The 20,158-nt window shown below is 40.4% G+C and overlaps 1 protein-coding gene across 1 annotated transcript in view; it reads right to left on the reverse strand.

Moving 5' to 3' along the window:
• ITGA8 (integrin subunit alpha 8) overlaps positions 1 to 20,158 on the reverse strand; it is a 179,612-nt gene that overhangs the window by 10,982 nt on the left and 148,472 nt on the right. The window contains exons 26-28 of the mRNA XM_036097039.2: positions 12,839 to 12,967; positions 8,395 to 8,508; positions 1,794 to 1,895 (exon numbers count right to left, since the gene is read on the reverse strand). Coding sequence (XP_035952932.1) covers positions 1,794 to 1,895; positions 8,395 to 8,508; positions 12,839 to 12,967 — 345 coding nt within the window. The remainder of the gene's footprint in view (positions 1 to 1,793; positions 1,896 to 8,394; positions 8,509 to 12,838; positions 12,968 to 20,158) is intronic.

The following is a 20,158-nucleotide window of genomic DNA, read 5'->3' on the forward strand; positions in this document are numbered from 1 at the left end:
TGAGACATTTGGGGAGGTTTACTATTACTGAGGCTTGAAGTGTACCTTGTTCCAGGTGTAATGCAGGACTTCATAGACATCACTTTATTAACCTTCTCAACAATGCTCTCAGGTGAATATAACAGCCTCAGGGAGGTACCGTGATTTCCTGAATGTTTCCTAATTAGAGTGGGTGGAGCCAGGGTGAGGCCCAGGAGAATGTGTGTGTGTTTAATAATATAATCCCATTTTTTTATTTTTTAAATTTAATTTTAAAAAATTTTAATTAATTAATTAACCCATATACTGTATTATAAGTTTCAGAGGTAGAGTTTAGTGATCCGTCAGATGCATATAACACCCAGTGCTCATTGCATCAAGTGCTCTCCTTCATGCCCATCACCCAGTTACCCTATCCCCCACCCCCTTCCCTTCCAGCAACCCTCAGTTTGTTTCTGAAACACATTTGAAATGTGAGTCTTGCCCTGTGTTGCCTGACCCCGTGCTAGAGACTCCTAGTGCTTTTATTTTTTTTTAAGTATGTTCCACACCCAGCGTGGAGCCCAACACTGTGCTTAAACTCGCAACCCTGAGATTAAGACCTGAGCTAAGATGAAGCATCCGACGCTTAACCAACTGAGCCACCCAGGCGCCCCCCTCGGTGCTTTTAAAGCACAGTGCCAGGGCCCCAGCCCAGCCCTCCTCAATCCCGATATTTGGGGTGAGGTCTTAGCACGTATGTATCTTTAAAGTTGCACGAGTGATGATGCTTTGCATACTCAGGGTTGAAAATCACTAAACAATGGATTCATCCAATTTAAATTACTAAAAGTAGATCAGGCTGGAAAGATTAAATTTTATAATTACATTTTAAGACCTCCACCGATAAGACGTCATGATAGTATCAACTTACATACCATCCAACGCAGTGCCTCTCAAGTTGTACTGTGTACACGAGGCCCTGATGATTGTGACAAAATGCAGATCCTGACTCAGCAGGTCTGGAGTGAGGCTTCTTTCTGAATTTCTGACAATTTCCTAGGTGATGCAGATGGTGCTGTCTGCAAGCTGCACCACGAGTAACAAAGACCTGGGGACCAGGGTTCAAGTGGGGCTTGTATCTATGGAATGACCCAGAGACAAAGATTTAAATCTTAATATGTTTTCCCAGAGTTCTGGCTGTGATCACCTTCATGGTAAACTCAGGGTCTGGGTGACCGCGTCCCCGGGTCCCCCTGTGTCCCGGTCCGCTCTCCATGGCCTTGCCAAGCTGTGGAGGACTCCAGCAGTTGTGTTGTGACTGATAGACCCCCGTCAGTAATGTTTAGTAGCCTCAATTTTAAAATAACATTTCATTCAAATGAAGATCATAGTGTGCTTTTTTTCCGGGTGAAAATTACAGTTCTTTGCATAGAAAGGATATGACTAAGGTCATCCAGCTGTCCTTAAGGAAGAGTTTCCCCCCAACCTCCCCACCTCACTTACCATGCTGTCTTTAAAATTAAACAATTAGGAGGATTGCATTATAATGATCATTGCTGTCTGGACTTCTTCCAAACAAAATGGCTTGATGAAAAAGTGGTATTAGTCCTGCACTGATTTTTTTTTGAGTAGAAATTGACACTGAAAGTTTAAAAATTTGATCAAGCAGCACAAAGAAATTTCCAGACTGAGATAAGAAAAGAATGATCCAGAGAAGAAACTTTCCTCAAGTTAATGTAATAAGCACTTAAATGTAACACAAGCTGAACAGTGATTTAAAAAATAATTATTTCAACAAAATTATTGTGGCTCTATATTTTTCAGATACTCACTGCTATGCTTCCTTCTGGGAGTTTTGCTGGCTGATCTTTATAAGGCATCTTCTTAACTTTGAAGGACACCAGGGATGCAAGAGAATAGGGATCATTTTTTCTCTGAAATTAAAAATATTTATTTAAATATATTCCATGCAAATATTTAAAAAGTTATACAGGCAGCCATCCAATTGTTTTCAGTGTTTTTCATTTCCAAAGCAAAATTTCATTTTTCCTTCTTTTTTCATTTTTCTCTTCAAAAAAATTTTCCCCATCCAATCATCCATCATACATCCAGACATCCTTTGAGACATCCATTCCACTGTCCATCCAACTGCCCATCCAGTCATTCATCCTTTTCCCAGTTCTAAAAAGAATTTGTCGTATTAACAAAAGACTTGGTACAACGACGTTAGAATAAAAACAGAAAATCAGAGTCCTAAAAAGGATCAAGCACAAAGATTAATATAGTTGCTGCTAGTGAAGAACAAAGGGGAGATATAGTGGGTTATAAAATTCTTATTATCTGATAGAGGGAAATATTTTAGGAGAGAGACTGATACTAAGTTATAAAGAAATTTATCACATTTCATCTGATACAGAAGATCCAGAGAAGGCTCTCTTAGTCTCAGCACTGTTAGGATTTTGGGGTTGGATGGGGTACTGTCCTGAGCATTGTAGGATATGTAGCTCTCTCTGACCTCTACCCACTAGATGTCAGGCCAGTAACACCTCTATCCCAATTGTGACAACCAAAAATGTCTTTAATTATTGTCAATGTCCCTCGAGGAACAAAATCCCCTTGGTTAAGAACCACTGACTTAGGGGTGCCTGGGTGGCTCAGTCGGTTGGGCGCCTGCCTTTGGCTCAGGTCATGATCCCAGCGTCCTGGGATAGGGCCCCACATTGGGCTCCCTGCTCGGTGGGGAGCCTGCTTCTCCCTCTCCCTCTGCCTGCCTGTCTGCCTACTTGTGATCTCTCTCTCTCTCTGTCAAATAAATAAATAAAATCTTAAAAAAAAAACAAAACAAATCACTGACTTAAAGCCATAGAATTTTTGATAAAACTTTTCAGCAAAAAAATTTTTTTTTGTTTAATTGGTTCTCATATTAACTGTTGATTAAAGTCAAAGGAAAATATTTAAGACTAAGTCAAGGAACATAAATTTTGAGAACATAAATTTCTGTGGTTCCCCACCATTTAACTTGAGACAGTGATTAGAGCTATCCAGTCTTAGGCTGGAGCTGGTTCATAATGGCTCTTGAGAGCAGACTGTTAAAATTTCAGGAATTTTGAGTATCAGTTGTTAAACAGAGCCATTATTAAAACTTCTATCTATGTAACTTTCAGAAAATTATATTTTTTAAAAGGTCATACACACTCCAAACTCAGTATTTATTAACTATTTTATTGTATTTTGCTAGTACCTATGCTCTGGATATTATTTAAGTCTGTTGTATCTGGAAGGGGATGTGCCTCTCTTCCCAACTCCAGATTTGGTGACGTTAGGCTGGCAGCTTGAAATTGGCCATGGTGGGAATATTTTACACCATGGAAATCAGCAAATGCTGCACATTGGAGCTTCCCCTGCTACTCCCACAGAGCAGTTTATTAAACATTCACCAGCACTTCACCATTTATAATTCAATGTTGGGTTTCTTGAAGCCAATCCATCAGGTTGGATTGTAATAATTTTGTTTACATTTTTTTACGAAGTTCTTTTTTTTTTTCTTCCTGTGACTGAATGTTTTTCTCTTTTCAATAAATCCCATTTCCTCTAGATGATAAGGACAGGCAAGAGTATGCAACATTTTTAAATACTTAAAGTCACTATATCTTTGACTTTTTCTTTCTTTCTATGCCAACATTCCAGGATAAGTAACTTTATTCATTTGGAAAAATTATTTTTTGGTTGTTATTCTTCTGATGTTCTCTTGTCTCCTGGCTTTTCCATTTTAACTGAAAGTTGGATTTATTTGTTTGTTTGTATGAGAAGTGTTTTTTAAAACGTGGAAAAACTTTGCTCATAAAATCTGTCATGTACTTGGTGATTTAAATCTACTTTCTTTAGCACCCTGGCTGGTAGGCACAGAAGGAACATGACTATATTCTGGTCATGAGATTCTGCATAAGAATCACAATTACATACTCACATGTGTGTCCATGCTCCCCAAACTCCAGTGAACAAGTTTTCTCTAGTCTCCAAGTTCAATTAAAAAAATTGATAGAAAATAATTCTCTTGCTCTCGAAGTCGTATCTTTGGGGAACAAATCAATAGAGACCTCCATCTCTGTCTCAACTCTAGATGGGAAGTTTTGTCCTGCCTGATTCTGCATTTATGAATATGGAAGTTTCTTAATGAATAAAAGGTGGGATTTGAACTCTAGAATGTAGAACAGGGAGAAACATGTTTGTCTGAGGGGATTTCCATTCACCTCCTTCCTTTACCCCCTCTGCTCTTGGCCACAGTTTGATTTTTCCTCATGTTTTACTTTATCCCCAGTCCTTAGTATCCTTTCCAGTGGTTCACAGCCCCGTGGGCTTTGCTGAGCTTCAGAAACACCTGGGATCAGGCTCAGGGATTCTGATTCAGAAAGATGAGGATGAAACTATATTTGTCCTACATTGTTTGCAATTTTGACATTGTTGTTTAACTTATTATTTGTCTCTATTACTTTTCTCCTCAACAAGATTATATAGAAATGGAGGGTGTAAACCATGGGATATAATGTTTATATCTTCCACAGCACCTCGAACAGCTTCAACCCTGGCTGACTGACCACGTAAATGGACAGTGAATGAACCCTCCGACCTCACATAACACCCATTTTATAGCACCTTATAGAAGGTTTAGTTCTTTCAATGGTTGAATTGGACCCCGTCCACTATCAACTAGATTAGAAAGTTCAAGAAGTTCTAAGAAAGGTAGTGACATAAAATGGGGGCTGTGGGTCATGAAAACGGGCTGTTGACCTGTCCCTCCACTCTTTGACTCAGTGACGTAAACTGACACAGTCTGGGGCCTGAACAAATTAAGGTGGTAGGCAAAGAGCCTGCAGACCATACAACTCATAGGCAGATCTACTCCTTATTTTAAATTCTTCTCCAAACCCAAGATTCTTCCATCCTCTTCAGTAGGAAAATGCATTTATTTTTTCATTTTTCTAAGATGCTCTGGAGCTCCAAGGAATGGGGATATGTAAGCAATTAGACTATGATCAGCTGGGGTAGCACCAAAAATGCGCTAGTCTTGTGACTGCAGGTCAAAGGCATGGCATAGTAAGTATTTAATTCATGAACAACAATTATGAGCAGAGTCATATTATTGATTCTACGTTCAAAGTCGGATGCTTTCAGCTGTGGTCTTCACATAGCAACTACATTATTCTTAGGTTTAAAAGAAATCTCCTCTTCCATATAGCAATATACTCATCTAATAGCAATCACTGCTACATTGCAGGCAATTTAAGACTGAAAAAGCAGCTGGAGTTAATATCCCTTGACAACACCTGGGACCTTCGACCTGCCCCAGCTAGCTATTAATCCTCAGAAAATGCCCTGTTCCTCTCTCATTTCTGCGTCATTTCGACTGTGGTTTGCAGCTCACTAGCTGTCATGCACTTTTGCACAATGATTTGCTTACGGTCTTGGTACTAATACAAGTCCTCTAGTTGGTAACAAATGGAGAGTGAGGCTTTTGAATTGGTTAAATACATGGTGTGGCTGGTAATGTCATGAGCCCTTCCACTCCTACCTTCCCACGGCTCACTTCCTTCTCAAGAATTCTTTTTGACCACGTAGCCCACGTTTAAGTACTCAACATTTGCCAGAAACAAAGCCTTGTGAGCTGACAAAACCTAAGCGATTACTGGTGAAATCTTACCCTGGGAAGGATTGTTTCAAGCAACAATCACAGGACAGGGTATCATTTAGGACTATTCTAAATAAAATCTTTTTCTGACCGGTTTGCATGTTCACCAAGTGGACAGAAACAAACATAATGCAGCAAATCATGTCATGCAAGAATTGTAAACTTTCTAGTTCAGATTAGGAAGGCAGAGAATGTTTACCTCCTTCTGGATTGCATGACAAAACCGTTAAAGACCTCCAGTATGTAGTATATTCTTAGAGAGAGTGGGAGAGGCAGGGAGGGAGCGAGGGAGAGAGACTGCAATAAGGAAGGCACTCCTCTTCAGCACTCAGATTACAAGACAGGGAATAAGCAGAAACTGGGTGTGCGGAAATGTGGGCTATGGCTGTGGGTAAATGCTGGTGACTTGAGCCACTCTCTCTGGTCTTGGTTTTGGCTCAGGTCATGCTCTCAGGGTCCTGGGATCATCGAGCCCCACATCGGGCTCTGCGCTCAGTGGGGAGTCTGCTCGAGATTCTTTCTCTCCCTCTGCCCCTCTCCCTGCTCTCTCTCTCTCTGTCAAATTAACAAGTTAATAAGTTAACAATCTTTAAAAACATTAAATAATCATGTTTCCCTTGACTGTGGTGTCGTAATGATTTTAGTCCTGTTTCACCAAAAAGTTATTCTCCCTTATTTCAGTAGGATGTGATACCCAAAGTAATAGAAGGAATGTATGGTTATCATTGAAGACTGTATGGGCTTGGGAATTCAGTGAGACTCCTCTCCTCAACTCCTCAACTCTGAGATAAGAAGTAACAACCCCAAAACAGAGTGACCATGAACAAATCGATGGAAAGGAAGCGATACCTGAAGAGGAGCCTGGTACATAGTTGGCACTCCATGGGTATTTGTTTAGTGAATGAATAAATAATGGTTTAACTAAAAAAAAAAAAAGAAAAATCAAATAAATTGTGTACTGCACTTCTCCCTGGTTCAGGCATTCAAAACTGGTGGTGATTTTGCCCCCAGGGGACATTGGCAATGTCTGGAGACAGTTTTGATGGTCACAACTGGGGAATGGGTTGCATCTAGTGGGGGGGGGCAGGGATGCTGCTAAGCATCCTATAATGCACTTCCTATAAAGCATTCTATAATCCTATAATGATTGTTCCCCACAACAAAGAATGATCTGATCTGAAAGAGTATGCTGAGATTAAGAAACCCTGCCTTAGTTAAAAAATAAAAGAGCTTCACCACTATTTCATAAATACCTTTAACTTTCCTTCTATTTATTTTAGAAACAAAATTAAATAGGATTTGCAAGACTACAGAAGTATTTTGAATCCCGGAAAACATGAAAATCCAGAGCTATGAAATTCTGTATTTATTAGACTCAAAAGGACTTTACCATTTGATTTTCTATGGTGCAATGAGCCAGATGAATTTTTTAATAGTTAAAATGTGAGCAAGAATGCATAGATTTGGTAGGGTTTTTAATTTATCTTATTTTCCCCTCTCTAAATCCTTTCTAAACAACAAGGTCACAATATAGTAGTATCATTTGAATAAATAGCTCTTTCCAAATGGAAAAAATTAATTTGTTCAGTATAAAAGAGATCTTAGAACTTTAAAATGCACACAGTCCATGGAATTATCTGTGGCAGGGTGGGATGCCACAGATTAGATACACGGAAGCAACCAAGAACTTCTTAATCACACATATGTGGAACGTCACTGAGATGCGTCCTGGCTGGGGCCCAGGCTGTGGGAATCCCCTTTCCCTTCTTCATTGATTTCTATTTTGACCCTTTGGGGCATATGGCTTACACTGTGCTCTTATATGCGCCATCATTCCACTGACTAATATTTACTGAAAACTACTATGTGCTGGGCACTGGGTAGAAAGCGGTGAGCTAAATAGATTTATTCGAAGCTAAGTTACTGTCTAAAGGCCTGAGGGACTCAGGATATTTTCATTGTCTTCACCTAAAAGATGAAGGAATATTACTCAGCATAAAAAAGAAGGAAATCCTGCCTTTTGTGACAGCACAGATGGACGAGGAGGAGGACATTATGCTACGTGAAATGAGTCGGAGAAAGACAAATACTGTATGACATCACTTACATGTGGAATCTAAAGAAGGAGCACTCAGAAATAGAGTAGATCAGGTTGGGCCTCGGGGTGGGGGGATTGGGGAGATGATGGTCAAAGGGTACAAACTTCCTGCTATAAGATGAATAAGTTCTGAGTATCTAATGTATAATTAACAATACTGTATTGGATTCTTGAGAGCTGTTAAAAGAGTAGGTCTTAAAAGTTATCACCTGCCCTCCACACACACACAAAGCTAATTACATGAGGGGATGGAGATATGAACTAACTTCAGAGTAGTAACCATTCAAAAACATACAGGTCTCCAATCATCATGCTGTATACCTTAAACTTCCATATATGTCAGCAATATCTCAATACAGCTGGGGAAAAAAAAAGGTCTGCACCTGATGGGAAAGATGACCAGCTGATCTTGGCTCAACGTCTCCACGGACGCTTCTTTTAAACAATTTTAAAAATTAAAAAATTTAAAAAATTAATAAAAAATGTTAAATTAAAATTAAAATTAAATCTAAATTTTTTAAATGAAAAAAATCAAATTTTTCTAAATTTAAAAATTAAAACATTTAAAAGTCCTTTTTAGGAAAACTTCCAGCTGAGCTTTTGAGGAGAGGTTCCCTACAAGCAGGTGCATGAGCGTCAGCGTTGTTACCTGGAGGAAGGTCTTGGCCCATAACCGTGACCTGACTTTTAGGACGGCGCTTTCTCCTCCTTCTAGCCGCCCCACTGCACAGGAGATTTGTAAGCACTCGATATTTGTACAATTCTGCAAAACAAAACAAAACAAAACAAAAAAACCAAAAAAACCCCCCAACATCAGTGGTGGCCAATCGGTGTTTTTAAATTGTGGTGGAAAATCAACATTGAAGTCAGCTTATCTGCACTGTATTTTCTCAGAAGTCACCACCTAATTCATAAATTATTCATTTAAACAACAAACAATTACATTGAAACAACCAAGAGAAAACACAGTTTGGTAGTAATGATGCATCAATTTTACTGGTAGTGTAGAGATAATGGAATGTAAAATACAACATAAGATTTAAGCTTTGTTTTTTCCTAAGGACTTAAAACAATTCTCTGCAGCAGTGATTGGATTGTTCTTTGTTGATTTCATTTCTCAGAAGGCAGGAAGATATTTCTTATAGACCCTTACAACACGTGACCCTGGACTAAAGGAGCCCTGAAAAGGCTTCGGAGGAAGCTCCCTGTATCTATATTATCTCAAAGACCCAGTGTTATCAACCCATTTTTTCCAAAACATTCTTCCTTCTAAATTACTTCTTGGTTATAAAGCAGAACCTTTGAGTTCCATCCATTAGGCTGTTTTCAAGCTAGTTCCTAATTTTGCCAACTTACAATAGGCAACTTTTATTATATAAAATGCACGTTCCAGGGAAGTATTCATTGTGATGACATCCTACCTGTCAAATCATATTTTTTGATTGGGTCCAGTATGGAAATAAATAGACAGCTCACATCTGTTTTCTGTGTATCCATGTACAGGATGATACTTCTTGAATTGTACTCCCTCACTGATTTGAACTTACCGTGTGGGCTATGCTTTATTTATTTCTCATGTCTCAAGCACTGGGCTCTGGACTATCGATGCTCAATAAGCATTAGTTTATTGACTAGTATGAGCAGGATTTAACTGAGGCATTTTACTTTAATGAAATTGCTAAACCACAGAGTAGCTTGAGGGACATATTGCCATGAAAATCTTTTTTGAGAACCTCTAAATTCTCCAAAAACAAAGCAATCAGTAAGGGGCATCTGATAAATTCCAGGGAGGTCAGATTTCGACATGCTGTTTCCAGGTTCAGGTGGCGGGGCTGTTCTTATTCTACTAGGGTTGGGCGCTGAGGTGTTTGGGGTTTTGTGCCTACAGCAGGAGCAGGAATTCTGGAAGCGCTGCAGTTTGTGTCCCCTGTGAGGACCCTCATGTTTACCTACACTTCATTACTGACATGCTGTGTATCTCCAATCCCACCCTCTGGAGGCAAAGAAGGCGAGTGAGAAGGGGGTGATTCTTGTAAGCTCCCTGGACCTGTTGGTCCTGGTGAGCTAGCTCTGTTGGAGGATTCTGGAGAAAGACTGTGCTCAGAATGAGTCTTGAAGGGTGAGAAAGAGTGACCTAGCCATCTAGGCAGACAGGGACAAGACCAGTGCATGTTCAGAAAAGAGGAGAAAAGGGTATTCGGGGGCAGGGTGGACAGATAGAAGTGAGAGAGGAATGAGAGGAAGTCTAGGTGGTAAAGAATATTCCTATTGGAGCCAAGGAGTTTAGATTCTATTCAGAAGGTCCCGTTTAAGCAAGGGCTATGATGGGGTTTGGGTTTTAGGGGCAGGTGGTATGGGAGGCAAGAATGGGGGGGGAGGAGAGTGGGAAGCAAGGAGGGTGACAAGGGCTTGTTGCAAGAGTCCAAGGGAGAGGGGAGAAGGCCCTGAACTGAGGTACAGGGATGCAGAGAGGAAAACGGAGTTTAAGGAAGTTCAGGAAGTAGGATGAGACATTGGTGACAAATTGGAAGTTGGGATGAAGGAGAGGGAGGACTGTAAGGAGGATTGTAGGGAGAACTGGAGGGAGCCCTTTCGGCTTGGGGAACCGAGTGGATGGGCACTGGTGTTCCTGCGTTTGGGAATTCTAGAGGAGAAGCACATTCTGGGGGTCATGGAGACACAATTCTGGATGTGTTGGGGCTGGAGTGGTTATCAGGCATCCAGAGGAATGTATACACTGAGCTCCTCGAGTCTAGAGTGTAGTAGGGACTGCTAAGATGGCAGGAGGCCCATAGGCATGGCTGGAGTCCATGATCGTGCAGAACGTTTCCCTGAAGGAGCGAAGTTGGTGGGAGAAGGAAGGGATCTGAGGATGGAGACCTGAGGTACAGGGGCATCTGAGAATGGGAAGAGGAGAAGCCCACAAACAATTCTAAGAAGGCTCAGGCCAACAGACTGGAAGAGAACCAAGAGAGAGTGTTTTGCGGGAGGCCAAGGGACATACAGTTTCAGGAAGCGATTAATAGTATCAGAGGCTGAAGAAGGTTTGAAAGATAAGGTTTCTGTAAGCCGAGAAGGGAAAGGGACAAGAAGAAAGCCTGGTGAGGAGGAGATGGTATGGTCATTATAAGAGCAGCAGGGGTCCGAGATGAGAGAGGCAAGGATGTTCTTGGGCAGAGGAGAAGTATATTTCAGTGTGACAGATACAAATTTTTCCTATGCAAATTGGAAATTATGATCCCAACACAGGATGTTGGCATTTTGCACTTTCAAATTCCTAATCAGAAATGGGATTCAGTAAGTTGTTTTTAACTAAACAAAAACTGTAGGAGGTCTTATTGAACTTTTGATTTTAGAATAAACTTTGTATAATCACTTTCTATCCAAAACTGTTTTGACTTAAGGACATGCGGAGGCGTATGATTTGCAATTTTTGAACCAATAAGAGACAAAGAGAATAAAGCATGAGTTAACAAAGTCAGAAATGGAAATCAAGAATTGCCTTGCTCTCATCTGCAAGTAGTAAGTTTCTATGATATTCAGGAGCTAAAAATCATCTTGCATTAAAAATATTTAATGAGAAAGAACTGGAGGGGAAAAACCTGACCCTAGAACAGAAGTGCATATAATTTTTCCAAGAATTTTAGTTATTGATTTCTCCTGCCTCAGTGTATTCATGAGACTTAAACTAAATTGGAAATTGAAAAATAAAAGTGAACACTGATATTCTAAATTGTTGGTTCCCATAGGTTTGGACACTGGTTCTCCAGAGGGCTTTCACACTGGTAATGCATATTAGAATTCTATAGATGCCAATCATTGTTTTCTTTTTAAAAATTATTAAATTTTTTATTGAGGTATAATTAACACAGAACATTATATTAGTTTTGGTTGTATGATATAATGATTCGCGATTTGTATATTTTGTGAAATGATAGCCACAGTAAGTCTAGTTACTATCCATCACCACACAGTTAACAGTTTTTTTATGATCTTGGAGAGCTTTTAAGATCTGCTCTCTTAACCCCTATCAAATGTGGAATACAGGATTATTAAGTGTAGTACCATTCTGTATGCCACATCCCCAGGACTTAAATCATTGTTTTCCGTTCTGCTGTTCCTCTGGGAAGCTTTCTTTAAACAATAATATGTGGGATTTTATTAATTTATCCTAAACTGAACAGCATAACAATTTCCTACTCTTAGGTTTTGAAAAACATTACCATGCCATAAAAATTTACAGGGACTTGAACCAAAATCTGTCCCCTGCCATAGCTTTTTGCCAGGTAACTTTAGGTACTTCTATTATAATAAACATTCCTCTATTGATTTAAGTTTAACTGAATAAGTTAGACTTGCTCGATGTACGTTTCTGTCCATTTCCATGTTTGAAACTTTTTATGAATTTTAGAACATATTCAAGACACATTAAAACAAAACACTTTAGACTCTTTTTTTTTTTTTTTAAATTTTAGCCTCTTAATTTGAGTTTGGTTTGGTAGAGTTTGGTGGTATTAACATTCACCTTGGAACGAGTGAAGAGAATTGAATTGAATTGAAAATACAGACTCTTCAGTGCTCTCCACAGTTTTGCAAAGGGTTGACTAAGCTCAGGATAGATCTACCACAGCTCCCCGTGCTAAGACTCTGCAGGGTTTGGGCCCAGGAAATCAGAAGACCCCATTCTCGTCTTTTCTGGACCATCAGAGGAGTCTGAGATGCAGGGACACTTGTGACGCCCCCCCCCCCCCCCCCCGCCCCTCAGCGCTCAGTGTCTAGGAATGGGCTCACAGCGGGAGCTTTGTGTTCTGCAAATGCATTGCATGCCATGTTTTAGGTTTTTATCATTATTTTTCTAACGTGGCCTGCATGGCAGGTGTAGAAGAGTGAAAGCCCTATAATGCAAATATGGCTTTGAAGGCAGGGAAGAGTCACTTTGGTGGCTCACAACGTGTACTGGCAAAACATGGCAGGCATATCTGAGCATTGAATGGGACGGAGAAACAAATAGCCCAAGTTCAAACCTTCTGTGTTTGGGAGTTCGGTCCAATCTGGTCTTTCCTCTCGGATGTGCGCACACTGGGATAACTCACCAGGATTTTTGCGGGGCTCTGTCTGTGGGGCTCCGGCATCCGCACGTCTCTCTTCCTGACAAGATGAGGGATGGTCGAGTTTCGCAAAAAGGCGCTCAGCTCGGGGGTGTCCTCTGGGGGGGCGGCGGGCTGCAAAGAGAAAGCAAGAGATAGCACATCAATCTCATAAATGCTCGTCACCTTTTCATTAGCCTTGAACGCCAGGCATTTTCCCCCTCAGCGGGCTAGGAGTCACAGGAGAAGCCAGACCCGTCCTGATTTGCCAGCAGTGTGTTCAATCACACAATGAAATGCATGGACAAGGGATAAGGCTTCCCGTTCTCCAACCATAGGAGCTCCTGAAGGATGGGGAATGCCTTCCTGGAAAGTTTATCTTGTAAGGGTCAGATTTTAAGCAAAAGTGATCTCCCCAGAAGGAAGTGACTTTTCAAGCATGAGTCATTATTTTCCTGTTAGTTTTCTCTCTTCATACATCGGTGCTGGTGAAGCTCCAGGAACATTCTGTGTGGTGGGACGGATCCTCAGGAGGCAGGAAAGTAAGGCACTGGCCGTGGGGAAACAGATGTAGTCGAGGACCCGACATCAGCATGCCTGAGCCCCACGCTCCTGAAGTTGTAAGAAATGCTCCCTCAGGAGTGAATTGTGTTCTAATAAAAATGACTTTTCCAAAGCATGCCACATGAACATTGTGCTGTAAGGGAGCTTGTTTTCAGCCCTCAGTTTGTTTTGCGATTGTTCTAGAACTTATGATTTTATCTCAGGCTCCATGCTGGGTACATCTGATAGCTGAATAAATATTTTGAAATGCCAATAAATCACACAAAATACCCCATTAGAATTTTTCATTTTTGACTGACTGAATATAGAACCTTAATTTTCTGCCCCTACCCCAAGTCCCCCAAACACGTTCTTTTATTCTTTTTATTTAAAAAAATTTTTTTTTTTAAGATTTTATTTATTTATTTGACAGAGAGAGAGCGAGCGCAAGCAGGGGGAACAGTAGAGAGAGAGGGAGAAGCAGGCTTTCACTGAGCAGAGAGCCCAACATGGGGCTCGATCCCAGAACCCTGGGATCATGACTTGAGCCGAAGGCAGACACTTAACTGATTGAGCCCCCCAGGCGCCCCCACACATGTTCTCTTTGTAGTCACAGGGGCAGTGATAGTATGCCTATTTCTGTGGGGTGAAGACAGATATTCCTATATTGTGGATGTAGGATGCACCACAGAAAATGGAATGATCATGCCCAGCATGTCCTAAAACCCTAGAAAAATCTACTGGATAAACAGAAAGATAGAGTCCAGATTCCTCAGCATCTGTGCACAGCCCCTGTGTACTGGCCTCAGCCTACTGCTCCAGCCTCATTTCTTACCAAGAGCCCTCCACACCCTGCTCAGCAATGTGGAGAACTGCTATCCACTCCTGACGTGCAGCAGGATGATTCCCGAGCCCCTGTGTGACCTTCCACGTGGTAGCTCTATTCCCCCATCAGCACCCACCAAGCTGTGCTGTAAATGCCTGCTGAACAGCCTGAGTTGCCCAGTGAGAACATGTAAAATGATAAGCATAGAGTCACATATAACATACAAGGCAATCTCAGGAAACAGGGAGAGGAAGAAGATCCAGTGAGGAAACGTGAGATAGGAGAAATCGGATGTAAAAGACAATCCAGGAAAGCAGGAAAGTGGGAATCTAGGGAAGCCTAAGGGAAAGAAAGTTGCAGAAATAAAGGAGTGACTAAGAATGTCAAATCCTGCAGAGGAGTAAAGAATTAGGACTAAAAGCAGTCACTGAATTTGTCATGTAAGGAATTATGGACATATGATCCAGCAGTTCCACTCTGGGTATTCATTGGAAGAAAACAAAAACACTAGCTTGAAAAGATATATGCATCTCCATGTTCACAGCAGCTTTATTTATAGTAGCCAAGATATGGAAGCAGTCTAAGTGTCCACTGATCGATGAATAGATGTGGTGAACACACACACGTGTGCACGGGCACACACACCAAAATATTATTCACACATAAAAAAGGAGGAAATCCTGGATGGGATTTCCTGGATGGATGACCTTGTAGGCATTATGTTAAATGAACTAAGACAGAGAAAGACAAATTCCATGTGGGATCTAAGAAAAAAAGACCACCAGAAACCCAGAGCCAAACCAAAGCCTTAACTCATAGAGAACAGATTGGTGATTGCCACAGTTTGGAGGAGGGGGGATCCTGGGGAGTGGCTGAAATGGGTGAAAGTGGTCAAAAAGTATAAACTTCCAGTTATAAAATAAATAAGTCCTAGGGATGTAAAGTATAGCATAGTGACTCTAACTAATAATACTGTATTGTATATTTAGATGTTGCTAAGAGAGTAGATCTTAAAAGTTCTCATCACAAGGAAAAAAATTTGTAACTCTGTGTGGTGATGGATGTGAACTAGACTTACTATGGTGATCATTTCACAATGTATACAAATACCAAATCATGTTGTATACCTGAAACTAATATGTGATATGTCAATTATATCTCAATGTAAAAAAAGAAAAAAGAATTTGTAGATGCCTTTTGATGAGCAGGGGATGGGTATGGGTGGAAATTGATCTGCAGAAGACAAAGGGTAAATGCACTCAGACAATTGGATAATTATTTGAAAAAGTATAAAATTAAATCTTTATCTTATTCTCATATTGAAACAATTCTCCATGGCTCAGAGATGAGATGCAGCCATGTCCTCCAAATAAGAAAGCACCAAAAGAAAACAAAATAAAACATGGATGTTCTTAGTTGCTATTTATAATGGAAATAGGATAGTAACATAAAACTTTGTGGGCATTCATAATTTGTTAAATAAATTATGACATTTATGCAAAAGACTACCGGACACTTTTTAAAAATGATGTAAAGCTACATAGTAATTTAGAAAAATACGAGATCTTAGTAAGAGGAACAGGCAGGTTATAAAATAGCATATATAATAAGATTGCATTTTTAAAAAAATAAAAATGGATGTATATTTACCTTGCACATCTAGCAATAGAAACAAAATCTGGGAGAATAGTCATGTAAATATTACTAGTGGTAAAAGTTTTGCTAACTTCTAACTGAGGGTTGCTGGAGTGGGGGTGGGGTGGGAGGGATGGGGCGGCTGGGTGATAGACACTGGGGAGGGTATGTGCTATGGTGAGTGCTGTGAATTGTGCAAGACTGTTGAATCACAGATCTGTACCTCTGAAACAAATAATGCAATATATGTTAAGAAACAAAAAAAAAGAAGATAGCAGGAGGGGAAGAATGAAGGGGCGGAAATCGGAGCGGGAGACGAACCATGAGAGACGATGGACTCTGAGAAACAAACTGAGGGTTCTGAGGGGAGGGGGGTGGGAGGATGGGTTAGCCTGGTGATGGGTATTAAAGAGGGCACGTTCTGCATGGAGCACTGGGTGTTATACACAAACAACGAATCATGGAACACTACATCAAAAACTAATGATGTAATGTATGGTGATTAACATAATAAAAAAATTAAAAAAAAGAAGTTTTGCTAACTTCTTTTCAAGTATGATAATGGTATTATGGATTTTCAAAGAGATCCTTAATTACTGGCAATATACAGTGAAGTAGAAAAAAATTAATGCACAAATAAATAGGAAATATAACAGTAAATGGGTGGAGACATTATTAAAAATTAAAAATTAATGCACAAATAAATAGGAAATATAACATAAATGGGTGGAGACATTATTAGAAATTAAAAATTTTCTGCTGTTTTTATATATTGCCTGATATATTCCTTTGATGGGCATTTAATACTCTTTAATATGAAAATAAAAAAATTAATAATTGTAATAAGAGTAAAAGAGAAATAAGCAGGGATAACAAGTACAGATCAGCTAAAAATGGAAGGGAAAAGGGGCTATTCTTGGAAGAAGATGCGGACTGAAATTATTTGCTTATTGTTTGTTTTGAAGATGGAGGAAATTTAAGTAAGTTTTTGGGATCCAAGGAGGGAACCAGTAGAGGAGAAGAGGCTGAAAATATAGAAAACAGGGCATACTTGATGTAGCAAGTTAAATTTGGAACTGGAGGAAGAGCTCTCCTTCTTCTGAAAGTGTTGGACAGGACTTGGGGATGAGAAAGAGACAATTAGAAGTGTGTGTGTGTGTGTGTGTGTGTGTGTGTGTGTGTGTGGTGGGAGCTGGGATTTGGGATGGCGAAAGGGATCCTTTGAAGATTCTCTTGCTGTAAGGTCACCTACTAACAGTGATGCTAAGGAGGCTGGATGGGAAGTATGAGAACAGTAGTGAAGGTTTGGAGAAACAAATGAAGAGATGAATCAAAATGGCAGAGGGGGCTTCTCCACACTCCACTGGCTGTCCAGTGAGCACTTCCCACCATCAGTGTGTCCTGGTGCCCTCAGGCGAAGGGGCAGAGAAGCCAAATTATGGGAGTGTGCCTGATGGAGATTTTCAGGGCAGGGACTTGGAAGGACATGGGAGAAGGGAGGTTACATAAGGGAACCTATAAAAGAATGTTTCAGCCAACTCATCATGGATTCCTGGCTTGGCAGTCTTGAGAATCGGGTGGTTAACTGACTCGGAGAAAGTTTTCTATCAAGGAAGAGAAGGTCTCGTGGACAGAGGAAGTGAGAAAGTTATAAAAACAGATTGAATTGGAGGCTTGGATGTGCACTTAAATATTTCAGGGACGGGGTAATTAGGAGTGATGTTCACAGCACTGGGCTGATGAAGTACGTAGACACTGAGGTGCGGGCCAGCCCCAAGGATGCTAAAATAGTCCAGGACCATGGTCAAGAAGGAGTGCCAGCCGAAGAGTTGCTCAAGGATCCTCAATGGTGGAGAATCTGATAGAAATGCCTTATAGCCTAAGATTAAAATTTGAGTTTAGATAGAAAATTGTGAACATCTCTAAGATTCCCTTATATATTTTCTATCATATACTTGTGTGTGTGTGTGTGTGTGTGTGTGGTTTTTGCTTTGACATTTTCATGTGTAATTTCTTTTTTTTTATAGGTCACTGGGAGATATGTTACAGAATTAATTCTGCACATAACCAAACTACAGGGAAAAGGTGCTGGAAGGACCTACGGAATGTTCCTTTACTCCTGTAGTAGTAGCAGTAATAGTAAAATAATAGCCCAAAGAGAAGACAGCTCTTCAGCCTCCTGTGTGGTGGCGTCAGATGCAGCTTGTGTACGGATGAAGACCACGTTTGTGGGGGCCGCTGGTACATCATCATTTACAAAACTTACGAGCAGTCTCTCAGTAACACGCAGGACTTACTCTGAGCCAGAGAATGAACGTATTAAACAGCAGGGGTTGAGAAAACATGCTTCTTTCTTTTAGTAATATTGTTTTGCAGATAGAGGAATGTCTCTCCCAAACGCCACACTGAGAAAGTCTTCGAAAGGCTTACCAACCAGTTTTCGAAAGTGGCATTCCAGAAATTATTTCAAAATATAAAACAAAACAAAACAAAACCCAAAAAGCAAAATGAACAAAAAACAAAAAACAAGGAAGAAGTTATCCAAGAAATGTAAACCACAGTTACAGCCTGTTTTCTAGATGAACTCTCAGAGCCTGTTTCACAATTGATCATGAACCCGCAGGTCATGTTTTTCCTTAATCTGAAACCCTTAGAGGTGAGGGCCTCTTAGCACCCATGTTAGGCAGGCATTCAGTTCAGAAAACAATTTGCTAAGTGCTCTGAGGAGCTGGTGGTGAACACTCAAGTATCTTTTTCAGAACAAATACGAAAATTGCTCTTTTTCTGCAATAAGGAAACAATTGTTAGTAAACACGGTTCTTTCCCCAGCTGCTACTCAGATTTTTGACTCCAACAGGAGTTTTCTATTTGCATCACTCTTCACCAAACTCTTCACTCTGGGATAGGTTTAAATTTATGAGCTAAAGGAATACTGTCTAGCTGGAATGTGCAATACTGTTGGAAATACAACTTTTGAAGAAAATAGTTGGGTACAATAAGATTAAGGGCTCTTTGAACCTGAACAAACACAACACGTACTATGCTCTTCTTGTTTGTGATTTGTCTTTGGCTTTCAGGTATTCCTAATACACAAAAGATGGTGGGCTTTCCCTCATGTAATTCTTCGTCTATAATTAAATCGAAGTAGAGACAAACCCAGGAGGTCAGTCTACCATGTAATTTTCTTTAAGACATAAATGTTAAGGATTTGGCAGGAGAGAAAAAAAAAAAACAAACACTTTTTTTTTTTTTTTTTTTGCTTGAGGGAACTTTAATGAAAGCAAGAAAAAAATGTGGTGCAAGAACAATGCCGAAGGGTTCTGTTCCAGGCAGTTTTGCCTTGTACAAGTAGAATGAAGTCATCAGGTCAGACTTTTAACTGGCATTATTTCAGGCATTGTTCCAACCCCTTCATTTTACAGTAATGAATCTGAAGCCTAGAGCTTAAATGACTTGGTGGTTCAAGGTCACACCACTGAAGCAGAACTGCAGCTAGAACGTTGGTGTCCAAAGTCCCAGGCCAAATCTCCCTCTCCTACATTATACTAACATTGGGAGGTTTAAGAAAGAAAGGGGGAATATGAAGGGTGATTTTTCCATAAATTAAACCAACTTTAAAAGCCAGGCATATGTGGAGAATTAGAGGCCACTGACATTGTTAGAAAGAAAGCTGGTTAAATCTGAGTAATAAAAAATACCAATATGGACAATACTGTAAAAAAGATGGCATTCATGATTACTGGGCTGGCAGGCGGGGGTAGCTGCATGCTGGGGGTGGGCTGCATGGGCTGCCAGCTTTCGTGGGTTTGGAGGATGCAGTACAGCTGTTTCAGTTGAGCAACGATGTTATCTTTGATGTCTGGAGTTGAGATCTGCAGGCGGACCCTGCCACTGTCAAAGGACCACGTAAAATCACCAGAAAACATCTCATAGATCATCCGAGCTACCACTGGAATGACCTGAACCAAGATGAGTTTTCTTTCCAGGGGCTAAGGATAGATTCACTCCATTGGTGATTTTGAAGCTTTTCTTAGTTGTTAGACATGTGTTTTTATATTCTAAAATTTACAGGAGAGGGGTGCCTGGGTGGCTCAGTCGTTAAGCGTCTGCCTTCGGCTCAGGTCATGATCCCGGGGTCCTGGGATCGAGCCCCGCATCGGGCTCCCTGTTCGGCGGGAAGCCTGCTTCTCCCTCTCCCACTCCCCCTGCTTGTGTTCCCTCTCTCACTGTCTCTCTCTGTCAAATAAATAAATAAAATCTTAAAAAAAAAATAAAAATAAAATTTGCAGGAGAATCTGAAGACCATCTTAAAGAGAAGATAA

Source organism: Halichoerus grypus, chromosome 6 (assembly GCF_964656455.1).
Source record: "Halichoerus grypus chromosome 6, mHalGry1.hap1.1, whole genome shotgun sequence".
NCBI classification, from domain to species: domain Eukaryota; kingdom Metazoa; phylum Chordata; class Mammalia; order Carnivora; family Phocidae; genus Halichoerus; species Halichoerus grypus.